Source organism: Mastigoproctus giganteus, chromosome 7 (assembly GCF_048544385.1).
Source record: "Mastigoproctus giganteus isolate SK-2022 chromosome 7, ASM4854438v1, whole genome shotgun sequence".
In the NCBI taxonomy this organism is placed as follows: Eukaryota; Metazoa; Arthropoda; class Arachnida; order Uropygi; family Thelyphonidae; genus Mastigoproctus; species Mastigoproctus giganteus.
The window spans coordinates 159,067,136-159,088,394 of NC_143581.1; the positions used below are offsets into that span (position 1 = coordinate 159,067,136).

A 21,259-nucleotide genomic window follows, 5' to 3' on the forward strand; every position below is an offset into this window, starting at 1 on the left:
ACTGTCCTTATCCAGGTGAAGGTGGGCCTACTCATTACTAGGAGGTATCCCGTGATTTCTGTTCACTCGGTGTACATATCACAAATTTTATTATTTTTTAAAAGATGAAATAATGAAAAAAAAGACTGTCACCTTCATTAATAGCTCTTTCCTCTAACTCGTGAAGATAATTTTGAACTGATGGATGTTCAGCCAAAGCTGCAGCATACGTAAAGAGTGCCAGTGAATAGGTACTTGGATTGCTCTTGGCCTCCAGACAACGAAAACCTCTTTCTATCAATATTCTATTGTCAACTTTTGATTCCAATAATGAGATAAGTACATAAGATGTAAGAGTGGCTAAATTTTCTTTGTCTGCTCCTATGCCTCCCTTAAGAAAAGAGACATAAATTGAGGTAGCTGAGAACTACTATTTGTTAAGCAACAGTGAATTTTTATTTATTACAAAATAAAATATCAGAGGATTTCATGAAAAACAACTATAATGTAACAGTGGCAACTTATCGTAATTCTAATGTATTCAATTATAGTAACATCTTGATTTATGATGATCACACATTCTTGAAACTTAAATCATAAATCGAGGGCAATTTTCCCATAAATATAATGATATAATGGTAGGATGCGTGCCAAAAAATTTTATTTATGTCCTTTTAAGTATCGAAATGGCCAAATGATGCAAAGAAGTTTTTGGTTGATGTGCTGTTTATTCAGTGTGTACACCACTTTATGTTCTATACACAATACAGTGTTATAAATAGTAAAAAAAAAGTGCAGTATACTGATAGATTATGTTGTGCTATGATAGATAAGATTGTAGAAATGTAAATAAGGCAATCTCAAAAAATGGTAAATGGTCAGGCCCCCCTATACTGTATTTATTTTTTATGTTTAAATTTATTTCTTTTACAAAAGCTTCCAGTTGCAATAATGATGTACTGTACCTCAAGATAAAAAGAAGGGAACTAATTTTTATGCTAGACAGAACCACAGAACTACTGAACCTGGACTTCTCTTAAAATGGCTGTATGTACATGGTTAAATAATACCGAATAAATATTTAAATTATTATTATTATTTTGACCTCTTAAATTTTTCTGCTGTTATCTCATTCTAGTTTTGATACTAAAATAAATTTTGAGCAACAATTCATTAAGATTGAATTTTGAGTAAGCAAACTGAATTTAAAGTGTCAAAAAAAATTCTTATTCTAAATGTTTGTAAATCAAGAGGTTATTTTAGTTAAATATGGTCAAAAATTCTTTTTTTTCTCTCTCTTTCCCCATCCCCATTTTTTTCTTATGGAAGCCCCAAACACAAAACGACTTGTATAACCTGTAGTGCTTAATAACATGCCAAAGGCTGAGAAGACAGAAGACACTTGTTGGCATCAGACTTGAATTTCTGTAGATTCTAATTTTTGGAAAATACATGTGAAGAAAGCATGTTCCACAGAACAGAAATGGAAAGGATAAAGGAGGAAGAGGAAAAGTTAGTTCTATGGGTCTGAGACATCTTCAGACTGGAATGAAAGAGAATGGGGAAATTACAAATGCAATTTCAGAAGAACAGTGCCTGTGAATATATGTAGTATCTAGAGAAAGGCATATAACAGAAACTAAACATCTGTGAAACAGAGAGTATAAATACTTTGTAAGAGATAGGTCATTAATTAACCTGACAGCTCGCTTTTAAATTGAGTCAAAGTCAAAAAGAATGAGAGACATTTTGGAGACACTACCCTAGATGTGGGAAAAATATTCCATATTAGAGGGGATTTTGGATTTGTAGAGCGTCAGCAGTTGTTTAGAAGAAAAATAATGCTGAGAGTGATAAAGAGATCTTAGTTTTGTTTGATGAATAAGAGGCAATATCTGTGATACCAAGAGAGATTAGAAATCAGGATAATCCCTAATAGAGATAAGTGATCTTGTCTAGAAATCTGAGTGTCACTGAAGATAAGCATAGGAACAGCAGACTCCTTTTGGTAAGATATAAGACAGGGCTGAGTTTAGAATGATTGAAATTAAATAAGTTAGAGAATTACCTGGAGATTTATGGAATTAGTAGTTGATATTCATGAAGTCAAAGATGTTTGTGCGGGGCAAGGTTTCTCAAACTGGAAGGTGGAATGTAGTAGTGTACTGTCATCAGCAAAACTATGAATAGGATTTCCAGTCAGTGGAAGAATGTTATTAATAAAGAAGAGAAAAAGAGCAGGGGAAAAAACCGAACCATAAGGAACACCAGAATTAGTGGATGATAAGTTAGAAGACAGCCATCATTAGTAGATAAGTTAGAAAACAGATGACAACTAATAAGATGGGAGTTTGTTTAAATGACATTTATATACCAACATGATATGTTGCTCTTGACATCTTAAAAATGTCAAATGCAACTGTTTTAGTTTTGCCAAACTTTTCTATCAAACTTGTCAAGAGATGAGTAATATACGCAATGTATCACCAGTGGATTAACGCTAGCAGAATACATACTTGTAATCATTAATCAGATGGAAGGTTTCAGATAGTTTAAGCATTGATCAGATAGGGCACAAAAGGTGATATAGTTCTACATGTTGGCACTAATGATATTAAGAGTAGGAGACCGGCGGAATTACTTAACAAGTACAGGTCACTGTTGGAAAAAAGCCGTGAATTAGGGTTGAATTTGAAAGTGTCTGCAATTCTGCCCAGATACGATAGGAGGGAGCATATATGATGAGAGCCCTGTCGATCAATTCGGCCCTGGAAAGATTGTGCAAGGCTCAAGGGGTAGAATTTTTTTCAGCCTGGTCTGTACTTGTTAACAGGAGAGACTGCTTCTACAGGGATAGGATACACTTAAATAGAAAAGGTGCAAGAATGTTTGCTGATGCTATCGAGGCAGTGTTAAGTGGGTCAGAAAACTGCTAGATTGGGGGGGATACAAGGAATAATAGATTAACAGTAGCCACTTTCACCTCTGCCAGTGGCTACTGTTAATAGATTAACAGTAGCCACTGGCAGAGGTGAAAGTGATCCTTGCACTGCTTCTATTGGAATGAGCCGCAGCCTGGAAAATAAGATGCAGGATATTTCAGAGACTGCTGGTAGTCATTGCGGTACAAGTAAACACATGGGTTGTGTTAGGGTAGCTAAGAAAAAGAACAGGTGCATGTATACTTGCGTGTACACTAATGCTGGGAGTTTAGTAAATGAATTTGATGAATTTGAGATATTGCTCCAAACATCAAAGGCAGATATTGTTGGGATTTCAGAGACGTGGTGTCACACAGATATAAGGAATGCAGAATTGGAATTTGGGGAGTACAATGTCTACAGAAGGGATAGACAGGATAGGAAGGGAGGAGGGGTTATGCTATTAGTTAAGAAATACATAAAATCCAAGGAAGTGAAGCCAGTCGACATTGCTGGACAGTGCAGTGTCGAGTCAGTTTGGTGTGATATAAGCATTGAGAGATCAAAATTGAGAGTAGGAGTGTGCTATAGGCCTAATGACTCTGATGAGTATAATAAGAAATTGTACAGGGAAATAGAGTGGGCCAGTAAATCAGAGAGTCTTATAATGCGGGATTTTAATTTCCCAGATATTGACTGGAATTTGGGGGCTGGTCACTCACACACTAGCAAGGCTTTTGTGGATTTATTGGATGATTGTTTTCTACATCAGCATGTTCGGGAGGCAACTAGAGGGAGTAATACTCTTGATTTGATTATCAGTAGTGATTCTTCATGCATTAAGAATCTGCAGGTAAATGAATTGGTGGCAGTGATCACACTAGGTGGCAGTGATCACAGTGTGTTGAAGTGGGATTTACTCAAAGAGGTAACTACCATTAGGGGTAAAGGGAAGGGTTATTGCTTTCGTAAAGGCGACTACGATAGACTGAGACAGTATTTAAATTCTATACAGTGGGACCAACTGATGATGTTACCAACAGCAAATTCAAAATGGGAAGTATTCAAAGAACTTATCTTGGAAGCTACTAGGCTTTACATACCAACTAAGAAATATCGTTCAAGGTTTAGGCCTAAGTGGATGTCAGATGAACTAATGAGACATATGGCAGAGAAGAAAAATGCATGGGATACATACAAATTAACACGTGACACAGAAGCCTATGATAGATACAAGTTGATCTGTAACCAAGTTACAAAGGAGGTTAGGCAGGCGAAGGCAGATTACGAGAAATCTTTGGCAAAGGATGCAAAGAAAAACAGCAAAGAGTTCTTTACTTATGTAAACTCTAGAAGGAAGAGGATGAATCAGATTGGTCCACTTGATATCGATGGGTCAACTGTTGATGATCCGTAGCTAACAAACTAAATGAATATTTTGCATCAACATTCACACATGAGGAGTTATTCAGCGAGGGGAATGCCAGAGGTGTATTCAACTCTGGCAGTAAGCTAGAAAATCTTGTAATAACTGAGAGTAAAGTGGAGGAGAAATTGTTGAAGATAAATACAAGAAAGGCACCTGGGGTGGATGGGATCTATCCAGTTATATTAAAGGAGGCAGCAAAGGAATTAAGCAAACCCTTAGCCATAATTATGAGCGCTTCCTTGGAATCAGGTGAAGTACCCATGGACTGGAGATGTGCAAATGTGACCCCAATTCACAAAGGAGGATCAAAAGGCGACACAAGTAATTATAGACCTGTTAGTTTAACTTCTATTCCTGGAAAATTAATGGAGGCACTGGTTAAAGAAGCACTGCAGGATCATCTAGACAAGACTTCAGTTATAGCTCAGACGCAGCATGGTTTTGTTAAGGGGAAGTCTTGCCTGACCAATTTGATTGGATACTATGATACAGTCACAAAAGAACTGGATGCAGGGAATAACTTTGATATTATATATTTGGATCTTAGAAAGGCTTTTGATACTGTTGCACATGGAAGACTGCTGGACAAATTGGAGCAGTGTGGCATTGGAGGCAAATTGCTGCTATGGATAAAGGGGTGGTTGAGGGGGAGAAGACAGAGAGTGCTAATCAATGGACACTGCTCATCGTGGACTAATGTTATTAGTGGAGTCCCTCAGGGTTCAGTATTGGGTTCATTATTGTTTTCTGTATTTATAAATGATATTGATGATGGTATATCAAGCTTAATGTCCAAGTTTGCAGACGATAAGAAGGTTGGCAGGGTTGTCAAGGACACTACTGACACTATGCTACTGCAACAGGATTTGGAAAGGTTGAGCAGATGGGCAGAGAGGTGGCAAATGAAGTTTAACATTGACAAATGTAAAGTACTACATATGGGAAACAGCAACCCCAGAGCAGCGTATCAACTCTGTGGTATTACACTGACAGTGGTAGAGAATGAAAGGGACGGGGTGGTTGTGCAGGCAGATATGAAGTTCTCTGAGCAGTGCAGATGGGCTGCAAGAGTAGCTCATGGTGTATTGTCAATGTTATATAGCAATTTTTCTAGCAGGGATAAGGAGGTGATTATTCCCTTGTATAAGGCAATGGTCAGGCCACACCTAGAGTACTGTATACAGGTCTGGAGGCCTCATTTCAAGAAGGATGTAGGGATGCTGGAACTACTACAGAGAAGAGCAACAAGATTGGAGAATGGAACAAAGGGGTGCTCTTACGAAGAAAGGCTTAAGTTTCGCAAATTACAGTGTCTGGACACTAGGCACCAGCGAGGTGATCTGATTGAGGTGTATAAAGCCTTGAATGGTTTGAGCATGCTCAATGCTGATGGGATTCTTCCTCTTGCTCAGAAAAATCACCTGAGAGGGCATAAATTCAAATTGAGGAAAGACAGATGTAGGATAGACGTGAGGAAATTTGCCTTTAGCCAGCGGGTGGTTGGTTGGTGGAACAGATTTCCATCCTTTGTCGTGGAAATTGATAGCCTAAATAAGTTTAAAGCTCAGATGGACAGGTATTTCGAACAAACAGAGGGGTGAAGTGGAAGTGGTTATTTTTTATTTTATTTTATTTATTTATTTTTTTTTTTTGGCTGATGCTGCATAAGCTTGCTTTCTTGCATCAAATGCCTCTACTAATGCTAATGCTAATGCTTAAACCTACTGGACAATCTCTGCACCATTCCTTGTTTGAGGAAGTTTGAACGACAACATGCCATTTCTATTTATTTTCAAACTTGTTGAACATGACTGCAACAACACAAGTCCATGAACTTTATTGCTACACCTCATATTTCCTGGTTCATATCTTAATGGAATAACAGTTTGGCGAATGCACCAAATACCATAGAAAATTCACTTTCTGTGGGAAATTTTAGAAACAGAAAACAAAAACACATTTTTAAAGTCAACATGTCAGAAGGCCATATGCAGAGAAATATTTGCATTTTTCTGGTAATTGTTGTCCTTGCAGAATTATGACAGGCAACGTCAAGTTGTTGACCTGCCAAGTGTTAGTGACAGAGGCATAAATCACACACAGTCACACAAAATATTAGCTAAAATTAGTCATTAATGCCAAAATAGCCAGCTGCATATAAAATATGAAAGGCATACTCCAAGGTACTGCCATATGCCTTTATCCTATTTACAAAAATTATAAAATATCTAAAAGTGGCCCCATTCTAGTCTGTGACAGTAAGCCTGGATTTCAAAGCAAGCTTGTGGTTATTATCAAATTTTTATAAATAAGTTATTACATTTTTACCATCCTGCTTATCTTGCTGCATAAAAGAGGATTAGACCTAAGTTTTTTTACTGTGATTCTCTATTATATATAACTCCATAAGTGAATGCTATTATCTCTTCCTCTTAAAATATCCAAAATTTTCTAACATAAAATTTCATACATTAATCATGGAAATAATTCTGGTATACACTGGCCAGTGGCATGGCACTGGGGGGGGGAAGGTATTTGACCCCAGGGTGTCAGTCTAAGGGGGTTGCCAGATGGCACTATTTATTTATTTATATTTAAAATAAAAAATGCAACTAACTATCCTAGACCAGAATCCCAGTCTGCCAGGCTACTTCAAACTTTCTCTCCAGAATTCACGCCTGATGACATGGTTCAGTTGAACCTTGAAACATTGCCAAAGTATTAAGTGTAAATTGATGCGATTCACTTCAATAAACATTTAAAACTCTATCACACAGGTGTAACAGTGTTTTTAATTTCCTTTAAACCATATCAATGGCTAACCACATATTGTCTCCTCTTCCCCCTTTCACACAAAAAAATACAATAATTTAAATTTTATTTATTGGTACATAAAAATTAAAAATAATTTTATTATTGTTTATGCATATTTAAAATAAACATAAATTGTTCATAAAAAAACTTAGGCACCACAGTAACTACTAAGCATTTTATTTGCTGGTACCTTGCTTCAGGGCTGTGCCAAGCCATTTTAGTACCTGAGACAAGAATGAAAAATTGCACCCTACTTTAATCATGGCAACATTGGCAATCAGCTTTTAATCTGAGGCAAGAGCCTCATTCACCTCACCCTTGGCACAGCTCTGCCTTTCTGCCAAGTTTCTCAAACTATGAATGAAGACTTCATTCAGATTATAGGTAACTTGAACTCCATATTGTGACTTTAGATGGAGCTCGACATTCGATTCTGTTTTCAGAAGGGTTCTTCATTAGTTCTGCTACTTTCAATTCATACTCTCTAACCCTTGTTTTACAAGGGTTAGAGAGTATTACAATTTCTTGGGTTTAAGAGTATCAAAAACAGGGGTCTGGGAGTATTTCAGTGACATTATCCTTTCCCACTACCAGTAAGTAGTGGGAAAGGATAATATACCCACTGGTCAGTTCCCTAAACAGTATTATCAGGGTCCAGAGTACTAAAAGCATTCCAGACAGTTCTCTAAGTAGAGTTACTCAGTGTGGTAAAATTTGGTCTCACCAGTGGTACAGTTTAGGCTCATGGTCAAATTATAGAACTCCTCCCAGTAAGTAGATGCTTTGAGCTGATTTATTTATAAGTTCATAACTTGTCACTCAGTATTAGAAGGAATAATTATTATTTATCTCCATAAAGTCATTTAAGCAAATTTCCTGTTTTAAATGCTAGTTTCTTATTAAAATCTTGTGTTGTTATATATTAAGTTTAAAATCTGGTTAAAGAATTCCGCAACTAGCATATATTGCATAAACTTCTCTTCATACTATATAGAAGAACAGATATGTTTAATGATTCAGAATTTAATTTTAAGCTCTAGTTTAAAACTCTAATTATAGATTGGTTCATGTCATACATTGTCAAACTTTGTTAAGTTATCTTTAATTTACAGACCCACATGCACATAATAACATATGTGCATGTGGACTTCCTCTGTGTTGAAATTCAATTCATTTGAAATAAACTACAAAATAATATTCTCCAGATGGACTATAATTTTTTTGATTTCAAAACTGAGAGTATACTTTTTACAACATTATTGAAATATATATCACATGTTACAGGATCTTCATTTATTAGAGTTGCCACTCCACATATGGAAAAGTCATTACTACTTCTTCGGATGTAATTTGTCTAGTATATTGAAATTTATATAAAATATATAGCAATACAGACCCATGTTGGTTCATATACACTTACACCCCAGGGGCTCACATCTGGTGAGTATGTGCTTGGCACACCCAGGGTCCTGAGATATCATCATCCTTCTCTTTCTTGGAGATTTCCTTCTACTTCTCTCTCTCTCTCTCTCTCTCTCTCTCTCTCTCTCTCTCTCTCTCTCTCTTTCTCTCTCTCAGGGTAATTAGGAATTTTTTTTTTTGTCTGGTGCAGCAAAAGCCTCAGGCTTCCATATGGCTAATAATAATAAAATAATAAAATAGTAATAAAGTCAAGAACATTGTAGGCTGCCTAACTGATGAATCATGGCAAACACATCCTGTTTTCATTGACTCCAATAATATGCCAAATTGGGAATGAATTTGAGAAACGCCAAACTGGACCCTAATGACTTCTTTATTAAATTCCTTTGATCCCAACATAGAATGCTTAATGTTAGATATGGCTCCTATGGATTTAAATGATTTAAATGCAACCTGTAAACTTTCTACAATTTGCAACTGTAAAATCTTCATTGCGATATATAACAAATGCTGGGTGTTACACAACAGCAACTGGATCTACAGATTTTACTAGATGCCATTGTGAATGGAATGATTTTCAACCCATCTTTAAATTTTTGTCCATGTCCAAGACATATAGCTGGAAATGAAAGTTCCTCCATGTGTTCATCAAACAGAAAACTCGTTGAAGAAGATCTCTGAATGGGTGTGATATACAAATACTTTTCCTCAGACCATACCAATGTTTGCTGTTGTACTAATAACAGTTGCGTCAGGTTCAACTGGTTCCAATATCTCATTCTGTGGTTCCATGGAATTTCTTTCTTCGTTTTTATCATTGAGAAAATCATCTGTCACCATAATACCATGATATTTATATAAAGGCGAATTTATAAAATTTTGCAACAGTGCCTTAATTTTTTTGGACACATCCTTCTAGATACGAAGATTTATGCATAAGTTTTTTTTTTTTTAATGTGTACATTGATGGCATACTCATTACCTAATTCTCTAGGTAATTGATAACCAGCTGTACCAACATTAATTGGTATGTTCATAACTTGTATGATAATGCTATATTGCCCATGTTCATATCACAAATGATGAAACTGCATAAATGGTAGTTTTGGTGAAATAAAATGCTGTGTCACCAAATTTAGTTGAGGTAAATGAGTGGGTTGAGTTGAGGTTAATGTAATAGGTGACACAAGTAACTACAGACCTGTTAGTTTAACTTGTGTTCCAGGGAAAATAATGGTTATTTGTTATTTGTCATTTTTTGTTTTTAGGAGCATTAGGAACTAAGGCCATATCGCTCTGGGATATGCGGTGGTCATTCCCTGACCTTTCTGCATCCTCCGTATTTGGTGGTGATGGGCTCGAACCCTGGTCTAATCAAGAAGCGTGTGCTACACACTGCTGCTCCTTCCCACCTGGCTACAGAGGTGCCTGGAAAATAATGGAATCAATGGTTACAGAAGCATTGCAGGATCATCTAGACAAGACTACAGTAATAGTTAAGACACAGCATGGGTTTGTCAAAGGGAGGTCTTGTCTGACCAATTTGATTTCTTACTATGATGTGGTCACAAAGGAACTGAATGCCAAAAATAATTTTGATATCTTATACTTGGATTTCAGGAAAGCTTTTGATACTGTTGCACATAGAACACTGCTGTACAAATTGGAGAGGTATAGCATCAAGGGTAAGCTGTTACAATGGATAAAGGGATGGTTGAGTGGGAGACAACAGAGAGTGGTAATCAATAGACACTGCTCTTCTTGGACAAATGTTATTAGTGGAGTTCCCCAGGGTTCGGTGTTGGGCCCACTGTTGTTTTGTATATTTATCAGTGATATTGATGAAGGTATATCAGGTTTAATGTTCAAGTTTGCAGATGGTACAAAGGTTAGCAGGGTTGTTAACGACAGTAATGACAGTATGGTACTCCAACTGGGATCTAGATAAGTTGGGAAAATGGGCTGAGAAGTGGCAACTGGAGTTTAACATTGACAAATGCAAAGTACTGCATATGGGTAGCAATAACCGAAGAGAAACATACCAACTGTGTGGTACTACACTCAGGGAAGTGGAAAGTGAAAAAGACATGGGGGGGAATTGTGCAAGCAAATATGAAGTTCGCTGAGCAGTGCAGACATGCTGCCAGGGCAGGTCATGGAATCTTGTCAATAATACACAGGAATTTTGCTAGCAGTGACAGGGAGGTGATTATCCCATTATACAAGGCACATCTAGAGTACTGCGTCTGGAGGCCTCATTTTAGGAAGGATGTAGAGTTGCGAGAATGAGTACAAAGAAGGGCAACAAGATTGGTGAGGGGAACAAAGGGGTGCTCTTATCAAGAAAGGCTTAAGTTCTGCAAATTGCAGCGCCTGCGAGGTGATCTGATTGAGGTGTATAATTCCCTGAATGGCTTGAGCAAGCTGAATGCTAATGGAATTCTTCGTCTTGCTCAGACTAAGAACCCGAGGGAGCACAGTTTCAAATTGAAGAAAGATAGTTGTAGAATAGATGAGCGGAAATTTGCCTTTAGCCAGTGGGTAGTTGATTGGTGGAACAGGCTTCCATCTTTTGTTGTGGAAGCTAATAGCCTAAATAATTTAAGGCTGAGCTGGACAGGCATTTCGAACAAATGGGAGGGGGTTTTTATTTTGGCTGATGCTGCATAAGCTTGCTTTCTTGCATCGCATGCCGCTACTAATGCTAATGCTAATGCTAGGTATGTGTTCCTTCTTTAAAGATATGTGACAAGTATTACACGCACTGTTTGTTTGTTTGTTATTTGGTTTTTAGGAGCATTAGCAACTAGGGCCATATTGCTCTGGGAAATGCGGTGGTCATTCCCTGACCTTTCCGCATCCTCCGTATTTGGTGATGACAGGCTCGAACCCCGGTCTAATCAAGAAGCATGTGCTATGCACTGCTGCTCCTTCCCATCTGGCTGTGGAGGCACCATTGCACACACTGAATGTTTTTATGACTCTCATAGGAATTTCTTGTTGAAGTATTTCTTACGAATTTTCAAAAAATAGTTTCAAAACCATTTTAAACCATAACCGGTCACACCCATTGCAAGTACATCCAAATGGATTATCGGCAATTTTTCTTTTGATTTCTTTATGGGCCTTGTTATAATTTACACTGGCATAGTAACAAAACTTTGTTTGGTGGTCATCAACCACTTGTAAATTTCTCTTTTGTTCGCAATATTCTCTCATGCATTGTGTGGTGGTTTTTAGAACATAGACTGGGAAGTCTTGGAATTTTCGTCTTCTAATTTCTGTTTTTTTATGTTAGCATTAGCATTAGTAGAGGCATATGATGCAAGAAAGCAAGCTTATTCAGCATCAGCCAAAAAAAAAAAAAAAAAAAGCACAACCACTACTCCCATTTCACCCCTCCGTTTGTTCGAAATACCTATCCAGCTGAGCCTTAAATTTGTTTAGGCTATCAACTTCAACAAAAAGTGATGGAAGTCTATTCCACAAACCAACTGCCCGCTGGCTAAAGACAAATTTCCGCACATCTATCCGACATCCGTCCTTCCTCAATTTGAATTTATGCCCTCTCAGGTGATTATTCTGAGCAAGAGGAAGAATCCCATCAGCATTGAGCATGCTCAAGCCATTCAAAGCCTTATACACCTCTATCAAATCACCTCTCCGATGCATATTCTCCAGACTCTGTAATTTGCAAAACTTAAGCCTTTCTTCGTAAGAGCAACCCTTTGTTCCATTCACTAATCTTGCTGCCCTTCTCTGTACTCGTTCCAGCATTTCTACATCCTTCTTGAAATGAGGCCTCCAGACCTGTATACAGTACTCAAGGTGTGGCCTGACCAATGCCTTATACAAGGGAATAATCACATCCCTATCCCTGCTAGAAAAATTCCTGTATATCATTGACAAGACACCATGAGCTACTCTTGCAGCTCGTCTGCACTGCTCAGAGAACTTCATATCTGCCTGCACAATTACCCCCAGGTCCTTTTCATTCTCTACCACTGTCAGCGTAGTACCACAGAGTTGATATGTTGATCTGGGCTTACTGTTTCCCATATGTAGTACTTTACATTTGTCAATGTTAAACTTCATTTGCCACCTTTCAACCCATCTGCTCAACCTTTCCAGATCCTGTTGCAGTAGCATAGCATCAGTAGTGTCCTTAACAACCCTGCCAACCTTTGTATCGTCTGCAAACTTAGACATTAAGCTTGATATACCATCATCTATATCATTTATAAATACAGAAAACAACAATGGACCCAACACTGAACCCTGAGGATCTCCACTAATAACATTAGTCCACGTTGAGCAGTGTCCATTGATTACCACTCTCTGTCTTCTGCCACTCAACCATCCCTTTATCCATAGCATCAATTTGCCTCCAATGCCACACTGCTCCAATTTGTGCAGCAGTCTTCCATGCGCAACAGTATCAAAAGCCTTTCTAAGATCCAAATATATAATATCAAAGTTATTCCCTGCATTCAGTTCTTTTGTGACTACATCATAGTATCTAATCAAATTGGTCAGACAAGGCCTGCCCTTAACAAAACCATGCTGTGTCTGAGCTATACCTGAATTCTTGTCCAGATGATCCTGCAGTGCTTCTTTAACCAGTGCCTCCATTAATTTTCCTGGAACCAAAGTTAAACTAACAGGTCTATAATTACTTGTGTCAGCCTTTGATCCTCCTTTGTGAATTGGGATTACATTTGCACATCTCCAGTCTATGGGTACCTCCCCTGAGTCCAAAGAAGCTCTCATAATTATGGCCAGGGGTTTGCTTACTTCCTTTGCTGCCTCCTTTAATATAACTGGATAGATCCCATCCACCCCGGGTGCCTTTTTTATGTTTATCCTCAACAATTTCTCCTCCACTTTCCTTTCAGTTATTAGAAAATCATCTAGCTCACTGCCAATGTTTACTTCACCTACGACATTCCCCTTCCTGAATAACTCCTCATGTGTGAATGTAGATGCAAAATACTTGTTTAGATTGTTAGCCACCTGAGCAGGTTCCTCAACTGGTGAACCATCAACATCCAGCGGACCAATCTGATTCATCCCTTTCCTTTTTGACAGAAAAGAACTCTTTTCTGTTTTTCTTTGCATCCTTTGCCCAGGATTTCTCATAATCTGCCTTTGCCTGCCTAATCTCCTTTGTGACTTGGTTACAGACCAACTTATATCTATCATAGGCTTCCATGTCACCCATTAATTTGTATGTATCTCATGCATTTTTTTTCTCTGCCATATGTCTCATTAGTTCATCTGACAACCATTTAGGCCTGAACCTTGAACAATATTTCTTGGTTGGTATGTAAAGCCTGGTAGCTTCCAAGATTAGTTCCTTCAATGCTTCCCATTTTGAATTTGCTGTTGGTGACATCATCAGTTGGTCCCACTGTATAGAATTTAAATACTGTCTCAGCCCATCATAGTCGCCTTTACGAAAGCAAAAACCCTTCCCTTTACCTCTGATGGTAGTTACCTCCTTGAGTAAATCCCACTTCAGCACACTGTGATCACTGCCACCTAGTGGTTCCTTTATCTGCAGATTCTTAATGCATGAAGAATCACTACTGATAATCAGATCAAGAGTATTACTCCCTCTAGTTGCCTCCCGAACATGCTGGTGTAGAAAACAATCATCCAATAAATCCACAAAAGCCTTGCTAGTGTGTGAGTGACCAACCCACAAATTCCAGTCAATATCTGGGAAAATAAAATCCGTCATTATAAGACTCTCTGATTTACTGGCCCATTCTATTTCCCTGTACAGTATCTTATTATACTCATCAGAGTCATTAGGCCTATAGCACACTCCTACTCTCAATTTTGATTTACCCATGCTTATGTCACACCAAACTGACTCGACACTGCCCTGTCCATCGATGTCGACTGGCTTCATTTCCTTGGATTTTATGTGTTTTTTAACTAATAGCATAACCCCTCCTCCCTTCCTTTCCTGTCTATCCTTTCTGTAGACGTTGTACTCCCCAAATTCCAGTTCTGCATTCCTTATATCTGTGTGACACCATGTATCTGATATCCCAACAATATCTGCCTTTGATGTTTTGAGCAAAACCTCGAATTCATCAAATTTATTTACTAAACTTCTAGCATTGGTGTACACGCAAGTATACATGCACCTGTTTCTATTCTTAGCTACCCTAACACAACCCATGTGTTTACTTGTACCGCAATGACTTCCAGCAGTCTCTGAAATATCCTGCATATTGTTTTTCAGGCTTCTGCTCATTCCAATAGAAGCAGTGCAAGAATCACTTTCACCTCTGCCAGTGGCTACTGTTAATCTATTTGTGTTTGTTTCCCCCCAAGCTAGCAGTTTTCCGACCTACCTAACACTGCCTTGATAGCATCAGCAAATATTCTTGCACCCTTTCTATTTAAGTGTATCCCATCCCTGTAGAAGCAATCTCTCCTGTTAACAAGTACAAGTCCAGGCTGAAAAAAATTCTACCCCTTGAGCCTTGCACAATCTTTCCAGGGCCGAATTGATCGACAAGGCTCTCATCATATACTCCCTCCTTCTGCCTATCGTGTCTGGGCAGAATTGCAGACACTTTCAAATTCAACCCTACTTCACAGCTTTTTTTCAACAGTGACATGTACTTGTTAAGTAATTCCGCTGGTCTCCTACTCTTAATATCATTAGTGCCAACGTGTATCACCTTTTGTGCCCTTAAAAGATGATATCCGCTCTACAACGTCATCAACCTTTGCCCCTGGCAGACATACCCTGGTCCTGTTCCACCTATCCTTTTTACAAAGCATGTTCCCCGTTTTCCTGACAATAGAGTCACCAACAACTACTAGTTCCTGTGGGACCAGCGCATTCTGCCTTGGGGGCTGCCTCTGTGTTGCAAGATGACCAAGTGCAAGCTCTGGCATTGATGTGGGCAGCTGAGAGCTTGATGGGCCCCTCAATTTATTTCCTTCGAGGGCATCCACCCTGTCCTTCAAGGTCTCATATAGGCCCATAACAATGCTGAGTTGTCGCCTAATTTCCTTGCACTCTTTGCATCGTGCACACACAAAGACATCCCCCATGGCAGTATCATGTCCCAAAATGTGGCATGTGATACCAAAATGGTATCATGTTGGCAATATTCTCTCATACACTGTGCGGCAGTTATAGAAGTAGGCTCAGAAGTCTTGGGATTATCTTCTTCAAATTTCTATTTCTTGCATTGGTGATATTCTTTCATAAATTGTGCTGCGGTTTTTTGAGGGGGGGTATGAAGTCTCAGGATTTTGATGTTAAAAATGTTTTTACTGGTATTATTTGGAAAAATGCGTTACGTTACCTAGAAATCTTCACAAAACCCAATGCACATGCGTTGTACTTGTTGCTGCAGTGACACAATAAGTACAATACATGCACCCTAGAAAACTCAACTGTACACAACAAGTGCAGTGACATAATTGAGCAGTGATGCGCTACATTATACTGTTATATCAGCATAATGATTAATACGCAAGTGACTGTGCCAAAATCTACAGCCCAGCGTTCAAAGGAATATCGTGAAAGAAAGAAAGGGAAGTTGGACAGAAATGCAAATCCAGATGAAATTCAACAAGAGTGTTTCATTATGCCTAGGAGTTCTCAAACTGCACCCAAAAAAACTCAAGCTGAAATAATGAAGGAATATCGTGAATGGAAGAAAAGGAAATTAGTAATTCAACCTATTCTGAATAATAATGAAATTTAACTACAGAGTTCTACTATGCCAGATACTTATCAGGAATCTAAAACACCAGTAGAACAAATGAAGGAATATCGTGCACAAAAAAAAGCGAAATTAGAAATGGCTAATAATGAGATTCTTGATTACCTCCCTATAGTGTTTGCATGAGCTCACAATGAGTTTGAAAATCTAGTGTACAAAAACCCATTTGAATTTGGTTGTAATGTTTGTGATCTTTTATGGTGTGAAATCTAATTGAAACCATTTCCAACAACTTAATATGAATTACTTCAAAATGAATTTCATTTACAAGAAGTGAGTACTTTCATGACATATAATACATGTCATACTTCATTAAAAAGAGGGATGGATACCAACCATGGCCACATCAAATGGATTTATATATATCCAACATGTCCTACTCATTTGCCTCCACTGGATGTTGTAACTGAGCATTTGATATCAGCATGATTACCCTTTATGCAAATTCATCGTTTACATTATGAACATGGGCAATATGGGATCATTGGACAAGTAATAAATGTACCAGTTAACGTAAATACTATGGTTCATCGTATTTACGTTAACTGGTACACCTAGAAAATTAGTTGATGATTATGCCATTAATGTACATATAAAACGATCACTCATACATAAATCATCATATCTATAAGGATGTGTGTGCAGAAGAAAATAGTGAAAATATGGTTACGGTATTTAATAAATTCACCTTTGTATAAATTCTACAGCATAAAAGTGAGTGATGATTTCTTGGGGACAGATGATGATAGTGAACAGGAAATTGTGGAACCTGTCAACATTCATACGAAATTGTGGAACCTGTCAACAATGAAGATGAATTATTGTTAATTCAACAACAAACATTATTACGGTCTGAAGATAAATATTTATATATAGCACCAGGTCAGAAACCATCTCCAACAAGTTTCACATTTGATATACATGCAGAAGAACTTTCTTTTCCAGGTATATACAGATAGTCCTCATTTTGCGCTGGTCCGATTTGTGCCGATTCGCAATAGCGCCAATAACTGACCACAACGGCATTTTTATTTTTATTTATTTATTTTTGCAATTTTTTTTATAAACTGAAAGTTTAAAATCGTCAGACAAAATTTATCGGCATCATACTGTGCTATGTATCATGCACTGTTCATGTGATTTAGGACAATCTGAGCCAATTAGCAATTAGCGCATCTGTATCAGAGACGAGAAAGATTCCCGCCCTCAAAGTAGCCACTCGTGGATGTGGATGGTAAAGGTCAATGCAGTGAAGCATTCAGTTGGTTGTTGTTTAAGCTATTTACATGTGTTGGAAATTTATTAATTACGCTAACATTTTTTTATTAATTGTGCTATTAATAAATTAAATAATAATAGTGATAGTCATGTGCAGTTTTTGCCAATCGTGTTACAAAGTTTTTAATTTAATAGAATAAAGAGATGCCATGTCTGGTAAAAGTAGTTAATTGAATCCTAGTGCAATATTCGGAGGATGGAATCTGGTGAAAGCAGCCCTAATGTGTGTAGGGCTATGAATATGCCTCCATCGACTATTACTACAACTATGAAGAATGCGCCAATTCCATCTGCGCCTGTCCCCCCAGGAACCTAATCCCGACGTAAATCAAGGGTTACCTGTATTTGGGACATGTTGTTATTTGGTTTTTAGGAGCATTAGCAACCAAGGCCATATTGCTCCGGGGATATGCAGTGGTCATTCCCTGACCTTTTCACATCCTCCATACTTGGTGATCACGGACTTGAACCCCCAGTCTAATCAAGAAGCGTGTGCAATGCACAGCTGCTCCTGCCCACCTGGCTTTGGAGGCGCCTTGGGACATGCATGAAACTTTAAAAATGGATTGAAAATTACTCTTTATGATGGCATTGAGTGAAATTTGTAGATCTGATTGTTGTGGAGTAACTCCCCAACATTTGCTATATATGGCAATGAAAATTATGCAAATGTGTACAGCAGAAAATTTGCAAATTGCATTTAAATCAGTAGGAATAACAGCTAACATTACTTGTTCTATAATGCTACTACTTTATTACTCCAGAATTGATTGCTCCAGAAATACGGCATTCACTACAATTTCATGAATTAGTACAAGTTGTTCGACAGTCCGATAGTACAATTTCTAAAATTCTTATAAAAATAGGCAATGGAGAAGCGTTATTACCAGATGAACTTAAAATTATAGAATCGAGATTTGTTACCAAAGAAGATGCTACTAATTTATGTCTGCAAGGGATTCAAAATAAAATTCATAAAATGTCAGTGACTGAAACTGCAGGATTTCCATACATTCTACCATTATCGAAAGGAAAACTGTACATGATTACTACAAATATAGTTGTGGTCGATGGATCGGTAAATAGTGCAATCGGTAATTTAGTATATTTCGAATCTGAGGATGATGAAACAGTTAAATGAGTATGGATGAAATTTCCTGAGTCAAAAATAGGACATAACCTTCATTCTCGTTATAAACAATATGTGAAAGATAAACATTTACCTAGTCAATCCATACTTATTATAAAATGATCAACTACGATTCCATTCAAGAACAATAGGAAATTAACATGTAGACGTACACAATTTCCTTTAGTATGTGCTTGTGCTTTGACTGTACAAAAATCTCAAGGAGGGACCTTGGACAAAGTTGTATATAATTATGAGAAAGATCGTTAACAGCAACTTGTATATGTCGTGTTATCTCGAGTGGCCTCATTGCAAGGTTTATATATTACAAATTCCCACGACGATTTCACATTTCACTTTCGTGCTGAACTAGATCATTTGAAAAATAATAAGCTACCGTCTCTAGGATGAACTGCAAGATTTCATACAAAGTGGTATATCGATATCATCAATGAACATACAAAGTTTATGGGGCCATGTTTGAGATATCGAAAAGGACACAAATCTTAGAGCAATCCAAAATATTGATATTAAGTGAAACTTGGTTGGATAATGATGAATGTATATTACTTAAACCATTCCAATGTGTGACTCAATTTAATGAGTCAGATGTTAGTAGTGGTGGTGTTGCGATATATCAATGTGAAGGTTCAACTATCATCAGTACACCACGTATCTTTGCACAGCATAATAGCAGCAATGCGACAGCAGTATCAGATGAAATTGGTGACATTTGTGGATCGTTGTGCAAATTAAAAAGTGAATCTATTTTCATCATTGCCATATACGTCACTCCAGGGATGTCGTTAGATATAATTCAAAAATTCACAAACAAGAATTTGATGCCGTATTCCACGCAAGTGCAAAATCATTGGAAGAGCCACTCGATCGTATACCTATAGTTCTCGCTGGTGATTTCAATCTAGAATTAAATTCTGCGACTGGAAAAAAGTTTGGTAAATTTATGAAAGATGTCTTCAATTTAGATATTAAGTCAAATGCTTTAGTAAATACTACATGCAATGGATCGTATTCACTCGGGAATTAAAATCATTTAAATGTCAAAATTATATATCTTATTTCAGTTAGCATAGACCAATAATTTTAGTGTTATTATAATATATTTTATACAAATTATTTAATTGTACACTAGTACAATGAAAAATTCCATTCATTGTATTTCATGGTACTTAAATTATTTTTTCAATAAAAATAATACTTTTTTTATTTATTTTACTGTACCAGTTTCATAATGAGTTCCTGCAGTAAAGACGTTTTTAATGGCTGCCAGTGTGACATTATCAGTGACACTATCAGTCTTAGAGTAGAGCAGTAGCAACTCATTATGTACCTGGTAGGTACATAATTTTTTTTATTTTAATTTCTGTTTCTTGCTGAAAATGGGGCTGCATAGCCACAGGCCACTCCGAATGCCCATACTAACCATGGTTCACTGGCGAAAGTGCCTACAATGGGCACGCAAGCATCGAAACTGGACTCTGAATGATTGGAAGAAGATCATCTGATCTGATGAATCACGTTTCCTGTTGCCATGTGGACAGCCAGGTACGTGTGCGTCGTTTACCTGGGGAAGTGATGACACCTGGATGCACCATGAGATGAAAACAAGCCAGTGGAAGCGGTGTCATGCTTTGGGCAATGACATTCGATTCATTTGAAATCAAATGTCAGATGGTAGATGTCAGAGTGCCAAGCACTCTGACATCTACCACCTACCTAAACATCATTGCTGACCAGATACACTCTTTCATGGCAACAGTCTTCCCCTCTGGCAGTGCCGTCTTTCAGTAGGATAATGCGCCATGCCACACTGCCTGGATTGTTCGAGACTGGTTCGTGGAACATGAGGAATAATTCCAGATATTGCTCTGGCCTCAAATTCTCCAGACATCAATCACATCGAGCATCTGTGGTTTGTGCTGGAACAGCAACTCCGATCTGCGGCATCTCAACCATGCGCCTTACAGGAGTTCAAGGATTTGCTGGCTACGTGTTAGAACCAGATACCACAAGACATTTAGAAATCATGTAGCATCCAGCCGGGTACGAGTGTTTTGGCTGCACGCAGAGGACCAACATCATATTAGGTAGGTGGTCATAATGTTTTAGCTCATCGGTGTATAAGCATATATCTAGCAAAACTACTGATAAATTAAGAACAGCCAAAAGCTGAATTTGACCAAAAAGAGCTAAGAAGTTCTACTTGCAGGTAAATACAAATCAAGAAAAGGAAAGAGTGAATCAGACAGCCCCTTATTTGATCACACCAGAATAAGCGCAGCAAGCCCAGAAGTGGCAAATAAGTTGAATAACTATGAGTACTTTGAAATGATATTTACAATTCAAAGAGCATTCACATGGATGGGGAGAATAATTTTGATATCATATACAGGACCAGAGTATGTCTGTCAGGGGAAAAAGTTGATGACATTGTAAGGCATATATCATCTGTTAAGGGCACGAAAGGTAATATTGTTGTACATGTTGACACTAATGCCCTTATGAG

The 21,259-nt window shown here is 37.8% G+C and overlaps 1 protein-coding gene across 1 annotated transcript in view; it reads right to left on the bottom strand.

The window, feature by feature from the left end:
• The window catches only part of LOC150083283 (pregnancy zone protein-like), a 374,597-nt gene that overhangs the window by 102,976 nt on the left and 250,362 nt on the right, over positions 1-21,259 (bottom strand). Inside the window, exon 18 of the mRNA XM_090378461.1 lies at positions 133-370. Coding sequence (XP_090234587.1) covers positions 133-370 — 238 coding nt within the window. The remainder of the gene's footprint in view (positions 1-132; positions 371-21,259) is intronic.